Source organism: Corapipo altera, unplaced genomic scaffold, assembly GCF_003945725.1.
Source record: "Corapipo altera isolate COAL_440 unplaced genomic scaffold, ASM394572v1 74, whole genome shotgun sequence".
NCBI classification, from domain to species: Eukaryota; Metazoa; Chordata; class Aves; order Passeriformes; family Pipridae; genus Corapipo; species Corapipo altera.
Genome location: NW_020884934.1, coordinates 3,519,717 through 3,544,971, shown reverse-complemented (window position 1 = coordinate 3,544,971; position 25,255 = coordinate 3,519,717). Strand labels below are relative to the sequence as shown.

General features: G+C 40.8%; 1 protein-coding gene and 1 long non-coding RNA gene across 2 annotated transcripts; both read left to right on the top strand.

Moving 5' to 3' along the window:
* The first annotated feature begins 1,338 nt into the window (after window positions 1-1,338).
* Window positions 1,339-11,553, top strand: BTLA (B and T lymphocyte associated). Its single transcript, XM_027660022.1, has 5 exons — window positions 1,339-1,471; window positions 9,258-9,569; window positions 10,531-10,563; window positions 11,237-11,313; window positions 11,524-11,553. Exons 1-5 carry the CDS (start codon window positions 1,384-1,386, stop codon window positions 11,551-11,553), a joined length of 540 nt encoding a protein of 179 aa, XP_027515823.1. The 5' UTR covers window positions 1,339-1,383.
* A 7,634-nt stretch (window positions 11,554-19,187) lies between these two features.
* LOC113954991 lies at window positions 19,188-20,270 on the top strand. Its single transcript, XR_003530377.1, has 3 exons — window positions 19,188-19,355; window positions 19,938-20,029; window positions 20,165-20,270. It is a non-coding gene; the product is annotated as an uncharacterized LOC113954991 (long non-coding RNA).
* The last annotated feature ends 4,985 nt before the right edge of the window (window positions 20,271-25,255 follow it).

Here is a 25,255-nt window from a genome sequence, read left to right as displayed (position 1 = left end):
GGCAGAAATGGCAGTGGCAGGAAATCCCTCCCTGAATAACCATTTTTTCTAAGTTAGACATGGATTCACCACTAGGTGTCTTCACTCTACAACCCATGGTAGGAGTGTTTGTCTCCAGCGGAGGCAATGCCGTGTGTGCAGTTACACTCCGCGAGTTTTCTGTCATAAATATTTGCCATTCAGGCTGGACTGTAATTTTGTAAGGCTTTTTCAGTTTCTCACGAACATCAGGATGATTCTCCTGTGACCAGACCCTTCTGAACTCAAAATTTCAGAGAGTTGTTCCGTTATTTTCTCCAAAACATTACTTTGAAAAAAGAATCCCGAGAATTTAAATTTTTTTAAGAGCATAATATTCAGTATTTTCTCTAGAAAAATATATTTCAGTGTTTGACTACCCTCTTGGAAAGTTTAAGCTCCACCATTTTAACACAGGGTTTTATAACTGCATTATTTTCCTCTCCCTGGTTTCTTTTTGGGGTTGATGAATTTGCATTATAGGCAGAAGTGATACCTTCTGTATATACAAAGTTCCTGTTCCACTTGAATTTGGCTTTAACTTCATGAAGAAACTTTGCATTGTCAGCAGTTTTTGGGAAGGTTCAACTAAGTGGTTCAATGTTTCAGAAATATTGGGGCAAGAGAGATATTAAGGACACGCTGAAAAAGGACCCACAAAATCAAAAAATAAAATTACTTGACCTTCTGTTATGAGGATGCTAAAAAAAACTAGTAGAAACAATAGTACAATATCACAAACAATATCAGAAATAATATTGTTTGTAATATTTAATGTTATTGTCTCCAATATTACAAACAATATTAGAAACCGTAGTACAGTAGTACTTTTAGTGCAGATTGCTTTAAATTAATCTAACACAAATTAAGATATTCAGCTGTGTTTCTGACATCTACCAGCTTATGAATGGTGAATTTGTTCAGCTTCCTAATTTGCTAATGTTGAATTAGAGTCAAACACAAGCAGTGAAGGACTGAACAAGTGCCTCCCTTCTCTCTGCTATATTTGCTGGTTATAAAATTTAAACCTCACATGCAGGAGCATCTTTCAAAAAAAAAAAATAGCTGCGGTTCCCTGCACTGTGAGGGCAGAAGCAGAGTTCTGATGTGATGTGAAACAATGAAGCAGTTCACGTTTCAACCACACACACACACACAAAAAAAAAAAAAAAAAAAAAAAAAAGGCAACTGTGTAACCCATCATATTTTTTCAGATTTGTAGCTTCCCCACCCCTTTTTTTGCCAGCAGCACTAGTGGAGGGACTCGACTCAGGCACACACCCCAGGGACACCTCACGGGATGTGAGAGACCGTAGAGCTGCACCTTTGAAACCCTCAGGAACATCTTTTTGCAATGCCCAGAGAATGAAGGTTTCTGCAGTCATGTTGATCAAAAGGATATTGCTGTACCTTCTCCTGCTAATGCTGGCTCAGAGCATCTGTCAAGTTTACGGTAAGATGTGGCTTTATAATTTAACCTGAGTGGAGTTTTATTAAACACTGTGGGTGGGGAACGGAAAGCAAAGCAGTGCTTAGTGTACCCTGGAGATAGCATCTTGTTTTCTTACCATATCAGAGACTCCTAATTTGAGTGAAGAGAATGATAATGTAATAATTGAGAAATATTCAATGACTGTCTAGACAAGAACTTCAGCTCCTGGGGACCAAATACATTTTTCGCTGTGGTTGGGGCCGAAGGCTCTTCCTTCAAAGGGTTTGTGCCTGAAATCTGGGAATCCTCCTAGCTCTGAACTAAGTCTGCTTTGCAACCAAATTATCCTCACCAGACAAGTGTCTCTGCAATTACTTGGCTTACTTATTATCCCACTTTAACTACCATCCCACTTTCAACTTAGAACCGCCACAGTTTTGGAGCAAGAGGTTCTTCTAATCTGGACTGACATGAAGACAATCCTGTGCCCAGTATACTCCTAATACTATTTTTACTTTAGTTTCCTTAAGGAGTTATTTTGTTTCAAGTTAGTATACTCCTAATACTATTTTTATTTTATTTTGCTCAAGGAGATTATTTTGTTTCAAGTTCTTCCTGCCTGATATCATACAGGAGCCATAAGTCTTGGCATTGAAAGGAAGGAAGTGATACAAAAAGGCTCAGAGCTGCTGCAATGGATACACTCAGCTGCTCTTCATACATTTCAAATGGATCAACTGCTAAATTGGTTGAAATAATGTGATAAAATCCTGCTAAAATTACATAAATTGAATTGGCTGTGCAAAGCTTAGCTGACATGTGTGACCAGCCCTGCAAATCTACAGCATCTTCTGACACTACTCTTTTTTGATGAATAAAACACTTTATTAATACTAATAGGAAATGTTAAACAAGTAGTCAGAGTATCCCCAGGAAGAGGAACCCAAATATTTCGCTTAAGAGACACGAATTACCATGCCAGCTGCTTAATCAGGGTATGATCTGAGCTCAAGCAAGCTGCTGAACTGCTTGCTTTACACTTGATTTTCAAATGACTAAACTAACGTGCTTCTGAAGGGGTTGTATCTCGAGCTGACAACCTCCTTCATTCCCTAAAGGAGCGTATTTTCTTCTAAGAAAATTAGACAGAAAATTAGGCACTTCATTAAGTCCCTCTGTTATTAGTCCCTCACATAATCACCTCTCTTCATTGCCTGGTAGAATTCTTTCCTACTTGGACCAACCCTCCACACTCTTCTGCCAGGTTCCAAATACTGCTTTTAAAACAGAATGGAAATTCTGTTTATTGCATCAGTCTTTTTTACACACAGTTAGGGGGTTTTGTTTGGTTCGTGTTCACATTTTATTAGGTTTTATTCTTAGATCTAGGAGAGAACTACTTGGAGTCCTCTAAGAACACTAATATTTCTTTCTCTGCACCTTCTACAAAAATAAAAATGATGTTCACAAGAGTATTACAGGGAGAAAACTTTTGCAAGTCAGTCTCTACAGAACCATGATACATTTTTTAAATGTATTTACGTTTTACCCAAAGGTTTCCCCGAACTTGCTTGGGTTTTATTTGGTTAAAAATAAGCTGAAAATGGAAGCCAAATTATTTAAGCTTTGTGTGTTGCAGATCTATCCAAAGGTTCCCTGTTCCTAATAAGTCACAAGCAGAAGGACCTTCTACCCCCACACCCCTGTAATTTTAGTCCAGTTAGACCCTGTTTCCTTTGTAACATCAGAGGTTTTCCTCATAAAGAGTGGTTGTTGCTCTCTGGGCTGCAAACGCAAAATAAATGAAGTGTTTCATCCCAGTGAAAATAAAACCCAGCAAGCTGGGTTTTAATAATAATAAAACTCATTCTTGCTCCAAGAATCCCATCCAGAAAGCGAGTACGTGCCCACTGACGGTGGGCACAGCTCTCAGCCCCAGTGACATCTTGCTGTCAGACCTTCTTGTGGGATACCCTGCACGTGCCAACAGAAAAGTCCCATCTTCAGGTTTCAGTCATCAAAATATAAAAGCATGTTTTCTGCACTTAGACAGCTTTCACCAAGGAATAATTAAAAAAAGATGCAACTCTTCATCAGCTATATCAGCAAACGGGCCAGCATTGCAAACACCAGCACTGCCAGAAAAAAAAAAGTTGTTTGTTTAATTAGTCATGTCATGGTCGTTTTCTAGAATGTAAAAATGAGGAAAAAATTTTAAAAACATTTTTATTAAAGTACTGTCAGGAGTATTTCCCTACTGTACAATTATGGAATACCTGCTTTCATTTGAAATCCTGGCAGAAGCTTTGCTTTACTTAATTCCTGGTGCAAGAGAGCCCAGCTCACTGCAGCCTCTTCAGAAACACACTCAAGGGATCTAAAAGAAAATGTACTTTTAGTCAGTGGGGATCTTACTGGGGAGTTCAAGTTTGAAGCTGACACATAAAGTCTGTTACAGATTCTTTTCCCCTCTTGAAAACTGCACATCCAGAGACTTGTCATGACCACCAGCGTTTGTGAGACTGAAAACTTAAAGCCTCAGTGTAAAACCTTGTAACTGGCTTCTGTACTAGTGTTACAGAAGTTAATTAAACTTATTTTAAAAAGCAATATGGAACATAATTGGCAGTGTCTCTACCACTGACTTCTCATGAGAGGAAAAAAAACTGAGATACTCTTCTGAGGAAAAGTTCACCAAGCCACGTGTGTGCTCCGGTTTATTTTGCATGTGTCATTCTAATGACAATTAATGAACTGAAGAAGTGTTCTCTCATTATCAGGTGTGTTGATTTTTTTCCCTCCTATTTAAAAAACAAAATATGTATCACTCATTCCCTAGGATATTATAATTTATATTGTTATTTCATCCCAAATCTACACCAAAAGCTATCCCTGCCAAATGGCGTTTGTAGGAAATCCGTGAAATATATTTTTAAAAGTTTGCCTTAAATATTTGGTTCTATATAAAATATAACCCAAACATTTTTAGTTTTAAAAGGATTTTCCCCACTGCTTTTTATCCATTTGCAGTTTATTGCCAAGGAAGGTGTGATTTGGGACAGAGGAAAGGTTAACTAGAGATTTCAGGGCATGCTCATTACCAATTCCAACACTTAAGCACTAGGGGAAAAAAAAAGATGGATTATAAGAAAAGGCTTTCTCTAGTCCAGATTTTTTGGTTATTGAAGTTCAAAATAATTGAACCTAAGAATTTCACAAAGCCTGAGGAAAATGTTTTAACTCTTATTCATTCATCTCCTCTGGTGATATTGTTCTAGACAACATTTACCAAGGACTTCTTCCTGGCAAAAATTTGAAACCCTGAAGCCCAAATCATTGAGTCATCAGTCATTAACAAGTCCTTAACATTCAGCCATGAATCAGTAACAACACACCAAAGCAATTATGATGATTGTTATACTCCAAGAATTGTCTTGTAGTAGTTAAAAAAAGAAAAGGAGCTTAAAGTCTGATTGGTTTAAGCCCCTGAAAGTAAGGCCCTTTTGCAGGCTCTGACAAGAGTCTCCACATTCTCACACACACTGAAATGGAAGCTGTAACTCATATAATTTATTAAGACATTCAAAAGATTGTTCTATTTGACTGTCAGGGGAAAAAAAATAAACCAAAAAAATCACAAATAGTGGTGTTTACCTGGCAGGCACAGGCTTTTTTCCACAGGATGCACAAAGCAGAACTAAGGAAATTCAATCCAATTTCAGTAAGCTACTTTTTTTCCCTACCAAAACTGCTGCTGCACCAGAACAACAAGCGCAGGACAAGTTCCTCCCACGAGCTGTTCCCAAAGCCCAGGGGCACATTCCACAGGCAACCTGTTGAAGGAAACAAGGATGGTGGAGTCAGGACCACTGGATGGCAGGGAATTCTGCTCTGGGAGCAGAATTTAACCAGACTTGATTATATTGGACTTAGAAAGTAAAGGATCACCACCTGCAGACAAAGGAGCAAAACTGTGGCACATGTTTGCACAGGCATTGGGAAAACAGGAGAAACACTGTTCAAGCTCATCTGGTGGGAGACAAGCACATTTTATTTCAGGTCTCTTAAAAATATATAAGGGAAAGCAAGTAATAGCAATGCCAGTGGAACTTTAAAAAAAAAAAAAAATAAAAAAGCAAATCGAACAAAAAAAATCCACAAAAAACCCACCCCAAAAGAAACAAAAAACTCCAAACACCCCCCCCCAAACCAACCAAACAAAAAAACAAAGAATAAATTGTAGCCAATTAAATCTTTTATTAGCAGTGAAGCAGCTCCTTATGATTGAATTGGAGACATACAAACATATTTTAGTTCAATTCTCTTAAAAGTATACCATGCAAGGAAATAGAACACGTAATGTCAATGCCAATGGAACCTTAAATAAAAAAAAAGGCAAAAAAAACCCAAACAAAAAACCCCACCCAAACAAAACAAACAAACAAAAAAACCAAAAAAATCCAACCAAACAAAACCAACAAAAAAACCCCCACCAAACAAACAAACAAACAAAAAAAAAAAAACAACCCCAAAGGATAAATTGTAACCAACTAAATTTTTTATTAGCAGTGAAATAGTTCCTAATGATTGAATTGGTGCAGGAAGTTCTAAGGAAGGAATTTTCTCATGGGGATGAGAACACTTGAACTGCTTATATCTTTCACCTGCAGAGCAAGAGGAGCATAAAAACTACCCTTGAAGTACATCTAGACCTCAGTAAAGCTTCTAGTCTGGAAATTTCTACATTCTTACTCAGGAATATAGAAATTTCTTTGCCACCCCTGTTCCCTGAAGTGCAAGACAATTATTTCCTTAGAGCAATATTTAATATTAATAAGACATTTTCCTTTCCGAGTACTCACAAAACTAATGTCCATTGGAATTCACGAGAAACTCAAAACTTGTTTGAAAACAGAGAAATTGGGCTTTTGGGACCTTCTATAAAAGTTCTGGCATTTAGTTTTTTTGGGAGGGGTTGTGTTTTGGTTGGTTTGTTTGTTTTTCCAAAAGAGAATTTTAAAAAAGATAAAACTATGTGATAAAATGATTAGATGAAGATCCTCAGAAAATATCTTTGCTGCAGAGATATACAGATCCTTCTGGAAATATATGTTACATAGGATTATATCCAAAAGAAGGCTGCTATCAATCTTTATAGATAACTTTCTGGAGCATTATCTTCCAGGGCAATCACTGCTCAAAGAACTGAAACCTTCACTTTCTAATTTGAGCTTTTAGTTTCCATTTTCAGGCTCTTGATAACCATGTGCTGCTGCTGTGGTATGACCAAAGAAGGTCTGTCCTACTTGCCTGAAACCTGAAATCATCTGAAATCTGCCTTTTAATCGGAGATAGAAGATTTTAAGTCAAAGAGAAGTGATCCTGCTTCATGAAACTAAAATAAATCTTTTGGAATGGTCTTATTCCGGAAAGCAGGGAAGGGACTGGATGTCCCCTAACACCTAAGTACTGCCTTGAGAACATGTTAGAGCAGGTATTATTGCAGTATACTTGACACATCATATATATTTCAATCCCCCCATACTATATATATTTAATATATTAACACTAAATTTAACTATTTTATTCACTTTAAGTATCATGCAATATGTTAAATGTTATATTAAATATATTGCTTTTGATACTACATCTCAATGGAGATATATATATATATAGATAGATAGATATTCATTCATATCTCAGTGTAGGCCACTCCTCAGGACCACCAATAATTCAAACTCTACAAGCTTCCACAGAAATCAGTTCCATTATTACTATTTTCACAACTAGAGAATTTTTTCAAACTATATAATCAACCTTCCCTGCTTCACTTTCAGCCCTTTAGTTCTCCCCATACCTACCAGAAACATGAGAAAAAAAAAGTTATTTCATTCTTCTTTTCTATCTTACATGATTTTATTATGTCCTTTCCTCTCATTTCTTTTCTTTAAATGAAAAAAAATCCACAAGAATTTCAAGCTTTACTTTGTGACCTTCTTATCACAGTTCTGGTGTTAGCTGGCTTCTTTCCAGCTTGGAGAGTCTCCAAACATTACCCTATTCTTTCTTGAAGAGCACTGGACAAGACCTAGGTAAAATTACCAGAACACAAAGCTTTTCACATGCCCCTGTGTATCTTCTTGAACTGAGCCTGCCTTTCTACAAATAATTTCTGATATCTGTTCAATCTGATTTACTGCTGGTTAATCTATTGGCAGCTTTCTCCCTCTACTAAGTAGTGAAATAATATTTTCTTAATTTTACAATCAATATATTTGCACTTGATGTGCTTTTCCAAGCTCATCTCATCCTCTGCCATGACTTTTCCAATGTTGCTCAGTTCTTTTATGTCCCTCCTTCATAAACAGACCTTCTTTTCTGCTTTTGGAGATTTCTTTCTTGTGTCAGTGAAAAGCTTGCTCATGATTTGGCCAAGACAGTCTTTTCCTGCACTGCTGCAGTGCTGAGTGCTTGTACTCTTGTCACGTATTTACATCTGAGGAGTTCTTATCTCCCACATCTCCAAACTTACTGAAGAACTTTCTTTCTTTGCCAAACAAAACTACTTTTATTCTGCTGCTCTCATTCCTTCTCTTCTTAGGGCTATTGAATCAATTCTGCCTTCTATTTCCCCTTGGTTTTAATCCAGATATTTCTCATTAGTAAAAAGACATTGTTTGTAGCCAGGGCTCTTCTCCTGGTTAATTTTCTCATCTCCATCCAAATTATCCGAATTTCCTCCCCTTGCCCCTTCCACAGGGACCAGTTTTAAAGTCCTTCTCCAAGTTGCTTTACCTGTGTGGTTTTGCCACTCTCTTCACCCCACTTCAAACCTCATTTAAAGCCATCCTGACTAAGGGAAAGTTGGTATTCGAGGATGACTTCAGATTTGGACCCCTCAAACAGAAACTTCCTGGCATTCCAAGTTCTGTGGGCAGAGGAGTTTCAATATTCTACATGGTAGAGACATATCAGAGACCATCTTTTTTGCAGTGGCTGCAAATAACAGTGAATAACCCCCTCCTTGTTATCAGGCAAGACCAGGTACATTTGACAGGGCAAAATGAGGACAATATTCAAGATACAGGTTTGAGTGCTACCTAATTTTTAAATGCTCATTTCCAAAGCCACTGTAAAAGAAGGTAGAGCAGTAGGAAGCATGTGAGTATCACATATTTTTTGTTACTTTGAACTAGCCAGAGAAATAAAGCATCACATGGGTCTTTGATAAAAGGTCAGGACATTCAAATACCAAGTCCCAGAGTTACAGTGAGTCAAACCCTTTATCTGAACCCTCAACTACACAAAATGTAGCAAAAATTTAAAAAATAGATAAGATATATTTGCATTAAATATAATTCTATTCAATATTACAATTATAAAAATCTCTACCAAAAAAAAAAAAAGCCTTTACTTCTGCAAGTTAGGAAGAATTCTGAAGTAACTAATCTCAATTAAATCTAAAAGGAACAGGAAAGATCTGTGAGAAGGATGACACAGGAAAAGTTGCTATGTATATCTTACATATATTCTTCCTAAAATATTAAATTTCTAACTTGATTGAGATACTGAAAAAAAGGGAAAGTTTATATCAGAGAGAGAAAGCGCGTTTTAACAACCCTGTGGAAACAAAAGCAGCAGTAGTGTTGATGTTATCTGCTCTCACCGCCCCATACAGAGATCAGATCTGCTGCAAGGAGACCAGGGAAGTCTTGAGTCATGACAGACACAAAACCCTGTGGTCAGAGTGATGGGGAGTACACAGCAGCCTCCCACTGCTGGGATCTGTGTTGTTTTTTTCTTCCAGGATCTGATGCCAGAGGTTGTTCACCTGAAATTCAAGTTCAAAGACGCTCCCAGTACAAAGCTCAAGTTGGGGGCTCTTTGTCTATAGAGTGTCCAGGTCAGTACTGCCAGACAAAGCCACTCGTGCAGTGGTGCAAGATGGAAGGAGCTACATGTGTGCAGCTGGAGAAGGGCAGAGCAGGATGGAAGTCTGACTCTGTGTTCACCCTGGAGATTTTCCCAGTCCATCAGAACGACACTGGACGTTTGCGGTGTCAAGCGAAAGTGGGCAACTTGTCCATTGAGAGCCACGAAATAAAGATCATTGTTGAAGGTGAGCCCCCTGTGTTGTGAAAGAGCCCTTTTAAACAAAAAATGCCATTTACAGCAACGCTCCTGCCTTCTGGATTACAGCTCCTCCTGTATTTGACTGGGAGCACAGTTGTGCTGGTACTTGCCACTTCCTCCACGCTTTTATGCTGTCTCTTGGTAGGACAGAAACCTAAAGAAAAAACAAAATAAAGAAATAACAGGAGGATCTCAAGAGAAAGGCAAAGCTGCCAACACCAAAGAGCCTATTTGATAATTAAAAAAATATCAACTGGAACAAAAACAGCTTGTGGGAGCACAGCCTGGTTGTACATCCCATGGACTAGACAGGATACAAATGATCATGGAGCAGCAGTCACTGAGGCCACGCAACAGTGTGGAGGACAAAGCAATTCAAGTGTCTTGTTGAAAATTGTCTCCTTGCAACAACCAGGGTTGATTTTGTACCCCAAGAAGTTCAAGAGCAGGAAATATTACAATAGCTTTAAATGATCTTAAAGGCAAATTAGGTCTTCTCATTGATTTAGTTGGCATTCCAAGTCTAGATATGAGGAGTCATGTCTGCCCTCCTCCGTGTTGCTCAGCAGCTCTAGAAAGTGGTCTGTGTAGCCTTTGTGTCCCACTGAGCCCAGGCAGTGAGCTCTAAGGCTGTTTGTTCTGCTGCCAATTCCTCTCCTGGTGAGTTAATGAGCTTTAAAACCTTGTTTAGTGCTGCAACAGAGAGAGCAACATAAAAAATTACGGCAAACAGAGTATAGCCCAGCTCCTGATACATGTTTCCTTTGAAATATGTTCTAGTGATCTATTTGAATGCCCAAGAGGTCTGAAAGATAGAACTACTCTGTTGCCGCGGGAGACAAACTCATCATTCCCTCTCCTCCAAAACGCCTTTCCCTTTGCTTGATGCCATTGATGCCAAATGTCAAGTTGCTGTTTCATTTCCCTGTCCTGCTTTTATCTTTCAGAAAAGTCTATAAACATCACAGTTTCACCAGAAAGTAAGTTCTAATTCTTATTTCCTCTTTAAGAGAAAGGAACTAACCTGTATTGCTATGACTTTCTGGTTTGTGCAGTCAAGACAATTTTTTAACTCATTACTAAACTACAATTGCTTTCTTCCTGCTTGAACAAAATGCCCTCTCAAGGGGCACGGTTTTCAAGGCTGGGACTGTCCAGAATTCAGCATAAAAGGGACAAAGCCAATTAAATTACCTCCTGGTGCTGTACACTACAGTTCTGGCACACTCTTTAATATCCCAGTAATAACACATACATTCTTACACATACGAAGTGTTAGAATCCTGCTATACCATCACTTCTAACACAGCCTGAAATATGGGGTTTACTCACAGTTGGCTGTTGTTCACAAGTACAATTGCAAAAATACCTTGGAAGTTCAGAGCATCCCTCTGATTCTGAGCCTCTCTTTGCTCCTGTCATGCATTATTCATGAATCACATTTTGCCACACACTTTTCCTTCCAGTATCTTCATACTTTGTGGGATGCCTGTGGAGCTCAGGTTATCCCCTGACACGCTGCACCAACTTACAGAATGTTTGTACATTAAGAATTTAGTTGCATCAGAAAGACATAATACTTAAAAAAAAAAAAAAAAAAAAAAAAGAAATAAAAAGCCAGTCAAATATTTTTCTATGCTAATGTAATTTTAGATACCACCAGCATCTCAGAAGAGTCTCAACAATCTGGAAACTACAACATATTGCACATTATTTATGTCTCAGCACCCGTGGGTCTATGCTGTCTGTTCATCATTGGATGCATGTTTTGGTGTCTAAAGAGGTGCCACAGTAAGTAGTTTTAAACTTAGTTTTAAACTAAGCTTTGCCTAGGATGCATTTGACTACACTACTTTTCATGGCTTCAGGGAAGTTGCATTCAAAGCTCTATGAAAATCCCCTTATAATTATCCCAAGTGATTGCTGTGATGTCCTTGTAGGGTGTGCCAGTTAAGATACTGAATCTTTAAGACTTTAATTTGCCCTGTGTATTGTTCCCTTACAGAGACAGAAGGATGGAAGTAAAGTCATAAAAACCTCAGACTTTACAATAGTCTTTTTTTTCTTTTTTTTCCCAGCAAAGCAAAAGAGAACTCCACTAACACAACAGAGACAAGAGAGCCTGGTACGTTTAACTTTTCCCATCAAAACCTGACCACAACCACACACCAAGAACAAATCTTTGTGTAGTATAAAACACAGCACAGGATCAGAGGCAGAGTCAGTGACCTTCCTTGTGCCTGGGTGGTTTGTCTGGACTGAAATATTACCATGGTTGGGTTGAGGGAAAGAACTATGAGTCTTAGACACAAAGGTACTTTACTTTAAATTCCTTTTAAAACACAATTTAGGCATCTGAATTCCTGTTAAAATACAATTTAAGCATCTAAATTCCTCTTAAAACATATTAATTTCTAAGTGCCCTTCCAGTAACAGTTCAGGCACTTGAAGCACCTGTGTTGAGCTGGTTCAGACTGTCTGTGTAAGACAAAATATGACCCACAGAGCGAGGAAAATGACCGAAAATAGACTTTAATATGGGACTAGCAGGAATTCAACAAGTTCTGCAATTAGTTCCAGAGAAGTCCGATGGGAAGAAGGCAGAACACAAAAGATGCAACCAGAGCTGACAATTATCAGTCACTGCGGTGGTGCTGGTGGGGATCAGAGGGCACCAAACAGGTTGCAGAGCTCCCAAATGGCAAGTTAGAGGAAAGAAAAGACAGTATTTTCTAAGTGGTTGGAAAAATGAATGACAGCAAATGGCTTAGAGGGGGTGAATTTATAGAGGAATTTTGTTTTGGAGAAGGAGAAAGATTTATTTGGAAAATAGTAAGAAAGAGGATAAGAAGCAAGAGAGCAGGAAATGAGGGAATAGGAGGGAATGAGGAAAAGGGAATGTGGGGTTTGGAGGTGAAAATAAGAAAGATTTCATAAACTGCTGAGGGAAAGCCTTGAATGAGCAGTATAGAAGAGCTCTCACAAAATGCTAAATCAGTTTTGCCTTAAGTTGGCATCTTGTAAGAAAACACATGAGAGTTTGGGAAGGGAAATGGAGGAAGGCAGGAGACAGAAGAGTGATTTCTAACTTTATTCCAAAGATCAGAATAAAGTCCAGTGACCAGGTGAATCCTATCCACCTCTACTAAAATGCAGTTTATATGGGATAAAATGACTTGGACAAAATCTTACATGCCTCTTATTTAGGAAACAAAGAGCTCTACCCTATTGTGTTTTCTGCAGGTCAGGAGTCCAGCAGCTGCTCCACCCCCTGGTGCTGGAACAACTCAAGCTTCAGAAGAAAGCCCCTCACTTTACTGTTCCATGGCCAGCCCACTACAGGCCTGGAAGGACAACACAATTTATGACAATGCTGTCCCTCCCTGGAATGCTCAGAGGACAGCCCTTCATTCACCCTGCAACACTCCTGGTATTCCTTTCATACCAGTTTTACCTGAAAGCCCAGATGTCATGACATACGCTGCACTAAACCACTCTGTTTCTGCAGAAAGATGCCAGAGAAGGGAACAAACCACAGTAAATGAAGTTACAGAATATGCCTCTATTAATGTGCATCGATAAACATGGCCAGGACTCCTCCAGACAACTACTTTGCAATCTCAGTTCCAGCATCCCTCCAGGATGTTCATTTCTCTTTTGGGAAAGCTTCCTTTTATTAAGAAGGACCAGTGGATGCTCTGCTGTGACACCAGAATTCAAAGCACAGCCCATGTCAATGGGTGGGTATTTGCACTGTGTGTTTGTCTCTTAAATATTGGAATAAAACTAGTCAGCTTTTTTTTTTCTCTTTTTTTTTATCCTTTTGGTTTTTTTCTTACTTTTTATTTTTTTTTCCCCCAGTATTCTGCTTCTACTACATTTTGGTTATGGTTTGAATATTCACAAAGGGGAGAAAGGAAAGGTTTTCCTAGGATAGAAACATGTAAAATGAACCTGTGAGGAAGACGATACTGAGTCAGGTTCATTTCTCCCAAGAAAATGTCTGTGGGAGAATTTTTCTCTGAGTTTCTAAGAACACCCTTCCAAGAATCCAGCTTTTCAATCCACTTCACTCTACCTCCTTGCAAAGTTCTTTGAGTTCTTTGAATGTCTAAAGCTATTATTGACCAAAATCTAGTGAATACTAATGTGTGTGTTTGTATTCTGTGGATGAGAAGAAGGGGAGGGTTGTTTTACAAAGAATTCTCACAAATAAGGTGTGAGAAAATATTGAAATATAGCAAATTCTCTTACATATATTTATAAAAATTTCTCTTGGTGGGATGATTGATTGGTGAAGTTATTGAATGTTGCTTTTGTCCACGACGGATCAATGGAAACAACGAATGATCAGCAGCAACTGACCCCCAGTCAAAATCAAAACTTCTGTTCACAAGTAACTGTATAACTGTGTCATGCTAAGTTTTCTTGCCAACACTGGCACAAAAAAAAGTGATTATGCTTCATACCTAGGTTTGTGGCAAAGAAGATAAAAATGAGATAAAGATCAAGGTGCCCTTTGAAGTTTGAAAAGAACACTCATGCTCCTCATCTGCACCAATTTTTCCGCTCTACCTTGGACACTGTGCATCTGCTCTTGCAAAATAATGCTCTTAAAATTACTCTTAGTGACATTTGCACCAGAGGTTTTTACAGCAGCAAGCAGGGAGTCTTTAATTTGGTTAAGGGTTTGCACCCCAGTAGAAAAGGAAGGATGTGCCAGATCTCAGGCTACACATCACACACTGGATGGTTTGTTGATGGAAGAAAGTAAAGGCTCTTCTGTCTTCACTCTTCATCTGGGTGTCCAGCTAAAACCAAAGCTGTTAAGCACGCACACATCCACCCAGCAGTTCTGGTCAGCTGGATGGTTTATTATGCTTATGGTGCACTTGTGATCTGCCTCCCCCTCACCTTTGAACTCAGTCACAGTATCCGTGTGGAGAAAAATCCACAGTAATTAGTTCTGTATTAAGTTTCTGCACCAATTTGTTAGTCCAGTTTTAGTGGGGTTTTAAAATGTATAAATTATCATTCCAGTAAATCATCGATAATCCTCACTAAAAAGTAGTAGAAAACTGTCTTCTAGAAAAATTCAGTTGCTCTTTTTGTGTTAGTGGGCCAATTCTTATATGGACAGAAATGAATTATTTTAGGTGAAAGTCTGGGAAACTTGGAGTAAGTTGGGTATGAAAAGGTCCAGAAACAGACCTTTGGTTGTATTTCTTACTCAGATGGTAAGGGTACAATTATTTTTATAGGCAAGTAGCTCTGTTTCTCTGACACAGATTCTACCTCAGTGGCCTTAAACTGAAAAACAAGGTTTGTTCAGAGCAGTCCCAGAATAACAACTGACATTTGGGACCTAGAATGAGACTGAACACTTGTGGAAGGTGTATCACACCATCAAGAGATGCAAAGCCTGATGAAATCTTCACATTGTGTGCTTCACTTGTACAGCAAGGCTGAGCCTGGACTTAATCAGGTCCCCAGAGAGCCCAGTTTGATTTGGAAGATGAGATTTTTGTAGATAAACAGGAAGTTCCTCAGCACCTCACCAACATGCACAGAAAAGCAATGCTCAGGAGCTTGTGGTAGCTTCACTTTTTTAAAGCAGACAAATTGAAAGGCTGTGCCTTTTGAAACAGGGAAACTAAAGGTGCTGACGGAAACCTTCCGCCTCTTAAGGTGCAGATGATCCGTGCAGATAAAGCTCAGTGTTGCTCAGATTTCACAACACTGGAAGAAGTGACAAAAGGTTATTTCCACCATCCACTGGCTTTAAAACTGGCCAGTGCAAGGAAGGACTCTACTAAGGTAGAGTCACTTAAGGTGCTACATACTCACCTCAATTGTCTCATACACCTTTCCATAACATAATTCACATTTGAAACATCACACCCAACACTGGTGGCAGTAAGGCTCGGTGGATGGTCTCCATATTTCACACATTCGCCTTGCAGCATCCCACTAGAGGGGCAGGACAGCCTTCTGATTCACTCTGTGAACTCAGGGTGTGACTGAAAAGGGTCAGTTCTGGGTGAAACCACGCAGGGAAACCACACAATCACAACAGTGTACAACGACACAAAGAACACAAGGAACAAAAAGGTTCAGGACCCCTCCTGAGGGAGATGAACAGCCCCCCTAAGACATGATCTGAGGTCTTCCAATTTATATGACATGATTTCCGAGGTCTTGCCTTTCCCTTGCTATTTTTGCCCCAAATATTCTGTACAGGTACAGTCACACAGGAAGCCCAAAGAACAGAAGCAAAGCTGCACAGCTCTCAGTTACACCCACAAACCCACACAGAGGGAAAAGAGTGAAGTCTGTGGAACTGAAGGTCTGTTCATGCCAGCAAAGCACAGTTGCTGCTCTTCACTGCAACCTCTTGCAAGGGAGGGACATGTGACAGGTTCCTCCCTCTGAGCAACCCACACAGCACACGAGCCTCTGAAGACAGTAGATGAGATGAATGAGCTCTTAGGCAGTAAAACACACCAACCATCCTAGTTTCACTTTGTCCAGTTATTCCCACTGCCCCAAACTGTACTTTATGAAGACATTAAAAGTTTACACTGGTGTGACATTTATTCACTTGCCAACTCTTGTGCCCCAAATTTCCACCAGACAGGGGACTTCTGGCAAACCACAAGCTTTTTCATACTGCTAGATCAAGCAACAGCCTGCTGAGCCTTGCTTCTGCACCTGCCTGTTTTGCAATACTTTCCTCCACATCGCCACAGTAGCCTGAGCCCCATTTTAGCTCATAAGGCCCACAGGCAGCAAGGAGAGCACAGAAGGAGGTGCTGGAGCTGGTAGCATGTCAGAAGTGGAACTTGAGCCTCCAGATAAATGGCATCGGCTCACATTGCTAATTTTCCTGTAGTTTTCCACCTAAGAGAGTTGTCAGGATTGCAAATTTGCAGGAATGCTCCCAAAAACAAAGGAATAGGGTATACAGTGTTTGTCTTCCAGTTCAGCTGAGCTGCTCCACCCAGGTCCTGCTGTGCCTGCATTACCTGCACCATTAAGGCAGTGGATTTGGGAAGAAAAAGGGATGGCACAGAGGGAAACATGGGATGGTTCATCACTCAGTAGCCAAGCTCCACACCAAAGCCTTGTCCCTACACACCCTGTGCTGCCAGCTCAAATCTTCCCAGCCTCTGGGCAAGTGCTAACATTCCCAGGATCTCCCTACATCCCATGTGCTCATCTGGGGACAGAAGGCACAAGCCCAGAGCTGAGCCTTGGGACCAGACCACAGCACAGGCAGCTGCAGGAAGAAGTGAACATCCATTTCCCCGAAGAGGGATGTTCCCTGTCCTGCTCTGTGCACGGGGTTCCTCATTCTGTGATTTCCATGGCTCTGCTTCCCCACCATTTCATGTCAACAAACATCAACCAAGGCAAATGGGAATCAGAGACAGGAACAGTGACCAGGAAGGAGAGAGGAACAGATTTCAGCGGTAGAGAGAGGGCAGGAGAGCTGAATGGACACCCAGAAAAGGATCCCCAGAGCCTAGAAGACAGTGGATTTAGCTACAAAGCTTGAGGTGAAAACAACCCCATGTTCTTCAATACAGACAAAATGAAAAAATCTCATTTTTTCTGTGAGTTTTAAGTGGCAACTACTACTTTCCATTAAAAAATCCTACACTGGGCCAGGCCTGCTCACGCTCTATTCCTGCTCACCTAATGAAAACACCTAAGAAACACAAAACCCCACATTTTCATCCCCACAGCCAAGATCACCATGACCTTTACATTCCTCACCACCACAATTACATCTCCAGCCTGAACTCAAACTTCAAACTCCTGTTCCCCTTTCTGCCTTCTCATACATGCACACACCTCATGGTGACCCACAGAGGAACAACTACCGGCACAGTTACTGTAAAATAACCAAAGCAACAGGGAATAATCACTACTGGAAACACTGCTAAGAGGCTGAGTTTCCAACTGTTATGAATCCTGACAGAGAAGTTCACATTATAAATAATTGTATAATTAACTACACATCTCATATAATTGGTTTTAGTCAGGAGATATGAAGTTTGGGGTAAAGAACATCCTTGCATGAGATGTAACCAGACTTAACTGAGAGCACAGAAGCGATCATTTTGCACAACTGAAGAGTAGAACTTCACTTTGAGCTGGCAGTGTGGCATCTGGATTTTCATCCAAGTGGCATTTATCCTCAGGTAAACTAACCTGAACTCTTTTTTCAGATGAGATTTTCTAAACAAATTAGTGCTTTACTTTCTGGCTATCTCACCTCTGCACATCGTTACTGAGACTCCACTCAGCAGCTCAACCACTTCTGCTGCTGAGACACAAACCTGTCACCTGGCAGTGAATCATACCCTCTCAGCTCCAGGAAGAGTAAAGGCACTCAGGGCAGGCACATCCGAGTTCACTACTGGTGCATGAAAAGGAACTTCAGGATCCTGCACTTGGCAACCAACAGTAAATAACGGGCAGTCTCTCCAAGGTATGCACTGGGATTCAACACTTCCTAAAGGTCAAGCTGCCTCGGCTGATAAGGATCTCTTAAACCTGACAATAACCACCTGTTTATGCATTTCCACCTGGAATTGTGGCTAACAATCTTTTCTGTGAATGAGTTGCCCCTCAGCTGGGATATTACCCAGAAGAAGGCACAGCTGGTGCATGAGCAGCATTTCTGCCCACAGCCAGATGCCCCAGCACACATCTGTTGGCTGAGGCCTGGAGCTGAGACCACATCTCCTCAGGTCTCATCACGGTTTGCTTGTGCTCACAAAGAGCCAGCTTTTCACCTCACACAAAGGGATTCAGCACCATCAATGTCTACAAAGTTATTTCGTCCCATACTGGCCTGTAGTTATTTGGATTTTGGAGACAGTCCATCAAACAGAGCTCAGGGTAATCCATAAAGTCACTGTCTATGGATTTCTGGTTCCAGTCTGAGAGGCTACATTCATTTTCTCTTGTGTAACCTGTTCCAAAACAATGCTTGCTTCAGTAAAAGAGGTAAGATTATTGAATTTTGGGGTGCAGTAAGAAATTTACCTACTTTCTAATGTTTCTGGATTACGGGAAGGACAGTAAACCTATTTGAGTTGTTAATACACAGAAGTCTATGTAAAATTTACATTAGGAATTTAGCCTGCAATGTCACAAATTCTACAGAGGCTAAGAACCCTTGAGAAATGCCATTTCAAATGCATTTAATAACAATACTAATAAATTAAATAAATTGCAGCTCCCTTTGTCCATGATGCATTCATTGACAGGCATAGTTTTGTGGAAGAAGGGGGTAGCTTCAGTAGACACTGTTTTCTCAAGAAAGCCATATTTAAAAGGTTAACTACAGTGTCAACCTCTGTCATGGCAGAAAAGCAAGGCGCAAAAACTCACCTTATGTAATTTGTGGTTATAATATCACCACCAACCCCCTCACAGATGAACATGGTGGTTGACTGCCTTGGTCAGAGGCTGAAAACCCCTGTGAGCTCCCTCCTCTCTGTAGTCTTCACCTTGAACAGTGGCCCTGCATTATATGCAAGTGATGGGAAGTAAAAAGCCTGCTTTGATTTTGGACATGTCATGATGAAGCAAAGGTTGAGCAGAAATGGCTTCCAACACCCAACTCCTCTTCCAGTGTGGTTTCTTTTCTGTCTTTGAGAGGCTTCAGAGCTCTGGGCCTACAAAAGAGAAGTGAAACACAAACCAGAGATAAAGTACTTCAAATTACATGAGTGTTACCAGGAAGAAAGCTCAGAATGTAAGTGAACAAAATAAGAGCGAAAAACCCTCCCCAGGCCTCTGGGGAACTTCATGTTTCTTTGCAATAGGCCTCCAAGGGTGTAGCCCTTGCTGAAGCACAGATTTCCACTGATATGTGCAAGGTTTCTTCAAAGAGAAATGTTACCTGGGTAAGGTGGATGGACAAGGCTTCATTTTCTCATCTTCTGAAGGTTTGCAGCACCCACCTGGCGACAAAGAGAGATCTGGTAGCAGAATCAGCACTGTCACCAGCACAGAAGGACCTGGAAGGTTCTTTCCCCAGTAAAAAAGTGAACAAACACAAGTCATCCCTAAAGTAGCCTTGGCAACACAATTTCTCAGCATGTTTTGACAAAAAAGCACTCATTTCACACGTAGGAAATGTGAATGCTAAATGCTTGGAAATCAGACAAGTCCTTCCTCTGACCAGCTGTCTTACTGCTGTTCTCTCTGCTCTTTTAAATTGGTTGACATATTTCTTGAAGCGCAATGCCTGAAAAATTGGACTCAGTGCTTTCTAAGACCCTATTTCTCTGAATCAGCAAGTACAATTATCAAATAATTATTTGTTTCTTTATAGGGAAGAATAAAATCTAGTGATGCCCTGCGTTAGATAAAAGATTGTGAATTCAAAGTTCTGGAAACACCATTATTGTTCCAGAAAACATACAGGTAATAAGGTTTCACTCTCATATTATTAAAAAAAACTTTAAGACCATAATGTCAAGGGAAACATGGATTGTGAAAATTCTCTATAGAGCTAAAAATTCATTTTCAATTTGAAAATTAATGTATTTATTTTGCCAGGACCTGTGGCAACCCTGGGCCTGGACACATCTGCCAGCACCTACTTCAAAGACTGTTGTGGAAAGAGGAGCTACAAACATCCCACTCTGCTGTTTATTAGACACACTCCAATTTCTCTGGGTGGGGAACGGCAAAGGATAGAAATAAAAAATTATGAAGTAATCTCCTGTTTTTACTTCATCTGATTACTGTGGAGGGTAAGGTGGAAAGTACCAGCCTTGTAAGACACACTGTTGCCTTTCATTTTCTACTTGCACAGAAATTCTGGACAGATGTGCCAAAGCATCCTACTTCTTCTGGGAACTGTTTTTACTAAACCCCCTGATAATCTGAACCTGCCTGAAAAAAAAAACACCCTGAAGGTTACACTTGAAATTTATTCAACATACCAGGGGTGTACACAGAGAACAACCTTTACAGTTCCCACAGGTGGGTAAATAGGAGAGATCAACACAATCATCTGCATTCCCAAGTTACATTTCCTCTTACAACAGACATCAAATTCACCATCCCAATATAGAGTTGTTCCCAGGTGGTTAAGTGATGGTAAAGTCTCACAAAAGAAGGGGGTGCTATGGAAGAAATACATCTCAAATACCAAGGAGAGCCACAAGGGGGATTTCCTACACCAGGGAATTTTTTCCCAGTGTTTGCCAGAATTTTACCCGTCTGTTGCTAAGGGGGAATGGCCAGGATAACCACATCGGGGTGTGCAAGCCCAGAGGATGCTGTTTCTCCCAGCACAGTAGCACCGAGAACCAAAAAAACCCCTCGTGCTGTGATTCCTTCATGTCAGCGCTGTCCAAACCCCGACTGAGGTGTTACCGTAATAACTTCGTAACTCAGGAAACGCCAAAGGTCAAGCTTTAAAGCCCTTTCCAGCACAGCCAAGGTCAGAAATAGTGACCAAAACCTCTGCCACCTAAAGGGAACCTCCTCCTCCGAAGGGAAGGGCGGGCAGAGGGGGGCAGAGGGGAGGATGCAGAAGCGCTGCGGTGGCAGGGGCAGAGCGATGCCCGCCTGGCACTGTTCTCTCCCCTTCCCATGGGGTTTGGAACTCCGTGGGCTGTCGGGCAGAGGAACTGCTGCTTTGGCAGGCCACTAGATGGCATGAAACGGCAAGAATTGAGCACCAGCTGTGCCGCCTTCCCTGCGAGCGGGACCCCTCACGCTCCACCCCACCAAGCCTGCATATCGCCCCTCCTAAAATCAGTGGCTGCATCAGAGCACAGACAACACCCTTCCGCACACAAATGAAATCTACAGTCCTCAAATTAATTTCTTTTTTCTTCTTTTTTCTTAGGTGATATTTCGGGTGTTCTTTGGTTTTCCTTTGTCTTTCCCCAGTGCTGAAAAAAAGCCCTGGCACCTGTTTTGAGATGCCACTGAACTGTGGCGCGGTGGTGATGCATGAACAGAGCCTGTTTGTTTGGGGGAAGTGCAGGTGCTCCCCTGAGGTTCTTTGGAAGACAGCATGACATGCTGCCAGTGGTTTTCATTGATTAAGAACAAACCAAATGCCTCACACCTTGAATTATATCCTTAATTGCTCATCCTTTTTCTCCCTTTGCTGCAATGTTCTGTGTCCTGAGCAAAAATCCCACAAAATTGTTGAAATTTCAGAGCTGAACAGGTTTACTCTGAGCAGTTTTAAGCACTACCTGTTGAGGTACAATTTTTATTTGCATTTTAGGCCAGGACAACTCTTCTTTGCTTAACCAAAGAGGACTAAACCCGTTTTGCTATATTTATCTAGTTTCAAGTCCTTTCTCTAAGTTTGTGCCTTTTAATTACTGTAGTGTCAGTGAGAGGTCGTGTCATACAAAAAGTTATATTCCAAACAAAAAGAGAACAAGGTTCCCCTTAACGATATCTATCACCTCCTGTCTTTCTTGACCCAGAGGAATTCCCTACAAGGGTGAAAGCTGGCCCCTGTGACCATCCCTGACTTGAACCCTGGCTGTACTTGGCTACATAAAGTTGAGACATCAGCTGAGCACCTTTAGTTTTAGTGACTCTCCAACTGCCACAGATCCAAATCCCTCCCTGCTAAGAGGCTGCCTCATCTGCAAGGCTTGCTTCTACTTGGCTGTCCCAAACTAACTGTTAAAATAATTGACTTATTTAGATTTTCTTAAAATCACGTTTCTTTTAAATTTCATTTCTCTGCATTTTGTCCTTCCAGCCAGCTTTGTCTCTGACAGAGACAGTGTTTCAAAGCACGCTCGTCTTCTCTCAGTTTCTTTCTCCTTCAGGAAATAATTAACCCAAAGATAAAAGTAAAAAAATTGTTTGCTACATGGCATGTAATCAAGAATCTTAAACCTAAACGTGTCATCTTCTTCCCATGGTATGGAATGAATCCCACTCATTGCAGACAACTACAGTGTAGTTGTATCTGAGTCAACCTCAGCAGACTTCTTTGGAATTCATGGGAGAAAAATGAATCCTATCTCGTTAGTGCACATCCTCCTCAAGGAGGCATTGGCTGAATCACCACATCGTCACCACTGGCTGATTCACTCCTTGATTGTGAAGAGATCCTTTCCATCTGCAGAGCAGGGACACCTATTTTCCGTCCTGTCCAAGTCTCCTTTCCAACTGCTGTAAAACACATCCACCTGGATCAATTAAGGTAGGTCTAAGAGTGAGCTCTGCTCACCTGGGCTGGGTCTGAGACTGGTCCCTTGGGTCTGAATCCAGGACTAAAGATCCTCAATCCATGTTAATTTGTGGGTGTCAACAATGGACAAGAACTGAGCAAGGAAGTAAAGTTACCACAAAACACAGCAGAAAGCACCTTCAAATATAAAGGAGTGGAAGCACCTGAAGCTACAGGATTGACTGAAGGCATAAAGCTCTCCAGATCAGACCATAGGTTATCTCCAATCCCTGTGGCATCTGAAGAGAGATGCCAGATGCCAGATTTTTAAGTAAACAAGGAAAAGCAAGGTGCTTCCTTCCCATTTAGGGTGGGTGGTCATAGGGTCAGATGTTAGTTTTCATATCAGATGAAGTGGGTATAAAGGTCAGTGGTGGTGAGAGGTTGAATCCCACCAGAATTCTATCTTGCCTCACAAAAAAAAAAAAATTGATTTAGTTTGTCCCATCTATATTTTGGGATAAAAAAACATCAGAGGGCTCTTGGTAAATTAACCACAAGGAAGAAAATTAATAATAAAAAGAGCATTTTTATAGTAACAGAGAGCATTTGGGGGGAGCAGACACCACACAGGCGGTGCCAGAATTAACCTCTTTCCATCATGGAAGAGTACAACTTCGTTAAAATATGTGGGGGCAGGGATATTAAAATTCCTGGCACGATTTACTGTGAGAACAGCTCTGTTAAAATCATTGAATGATAACCATGCAAACATCATCAGAGAGAAAGAAAAACTAAAGACTAAATCTTGAACTTCTGCTTCTCCCTTTCTTCCTTGGCCAAAGACAGGGCTGCTGGAAGAACAATCAGAGGGAGATGACCACGAAGGCAGGAGAACACCAGCTCAGCCATTTAGCATAAATTGTCTTCCATGAACTACAGAAATGGAGGAGGGGAGTGAAGGGGCAAAGGGGATTTACTCAAGGTCCATCCAGCAGTCAGTGCAAGCCCAGGGAGAGCAGCCAACCCTGTGTTTGTCCTCAGCAGAACTGAGGAAGAATGCAGTGTGAGAACTCCTTCCCTGCATTTACTGGCGTGATCCTTGTAAAATGCCTTACCCAAAGGAACTGTCCTGGCAAGAACAGCTTTTCTAGAGCCAGAAAACACAGTTATTGCACTTAAATGTCACTTGTGTCCCAAAGAACAGAAAACAAATGCGACCTATTACAGGCCCCCAGAGAAATGTCATTTGCCCAAATCTGGGGAAGGGAGACAGTTCAATCAATCCTGAAATTTTGAACAAGATGTCTAAAATTAATCTCAGTAGAATTCTCACTTTTTTTTTTTTTCTAAATAAATATTCCTTTGGTCCCTGCTGTTTCTCCATAAAAAGGGATATATCATCATCAGGTACCTTTGCTTCCTAGTTGCACAGGGTTAGATTATCTTTCAGTTTTAACCATTTTTGCTTTGTTTTGACATTCTGTACTAGATATTCTCTCTAGTAGATTAGTCTGTTACTTAAATACAGATAGACTCGTTTTAAAAATTTTTGTGTTATCATAGGCAGCATTTTGAGACACCTCCTATTTTTGAATACCCACTGCTACTCCCACCATCCCTTCAACACCGCTACAACAGCAACACTTCCATTATAGCAGCTCTTTGATGGAGAAAATTGCACCTTCTGGGAGTATACTGTGACCTTTGGGTATTTTTCTTTCTTGTAGAGCTTCAGTCACTGGGGAGGGCAACTGAGACACCCACATCCCTGAAGAAAAAGGGTCAGAAACATTCATGACTCTTGCAATCAGCCAAGATAAAAATAACCATCCCCTGTCCACTCATGGCAAGACTTGTGCCCCCTGGCTGTGAGAAATCAAAGTGTTTTATGGGGCCACCTCAGGCAGTGTGTCCCTAAGGTTAAGGACAGGTAAAGCTCAGGCAGTGTGTCCCTGAAGTTAAGGACAGGTAAAGCTCACGGGAAGCCTCCAGAGCTCTCATTAGGTTACCTGACCCAGCATACAGCTCTGGTGCAACTTTTGATTTCCTCCAAACTAAGGGGTCATGAAACCCATGGAATTAAGAAGCTGCCTACACTGACACGGTGGCAGCGCTGGAGCAGGTCACTGGTGATGGGAGAAAAGGGCCCCCGGAAGGTCTTCCAAGGAAAACAGACCTGAGTGACAAAGTTGTGATTCTCCTTTTCCACATGGTGATGCACTGGGGCCCTCCCAGACCGGAAAGTCCACGATAAGGAGAAATAAACAACTTTAGTTCTCTCTGAGGCAACCCAGAGCTCGTAAAGTTTCTTTGGAACAAGGAGCAGGCACAACACAGCTCTTCAGATGCCAGATAAAGGGTTTAATGTCCTTCCTTAAAAAAAAAATAAATATTTTTCTACTACCACCTCATCTTTGTTTTCCCTGAACTTATTGCAAATGTAATTTAGTTCCCGGCAGGAAGGTTATATTTGTAGAGGATGAAGG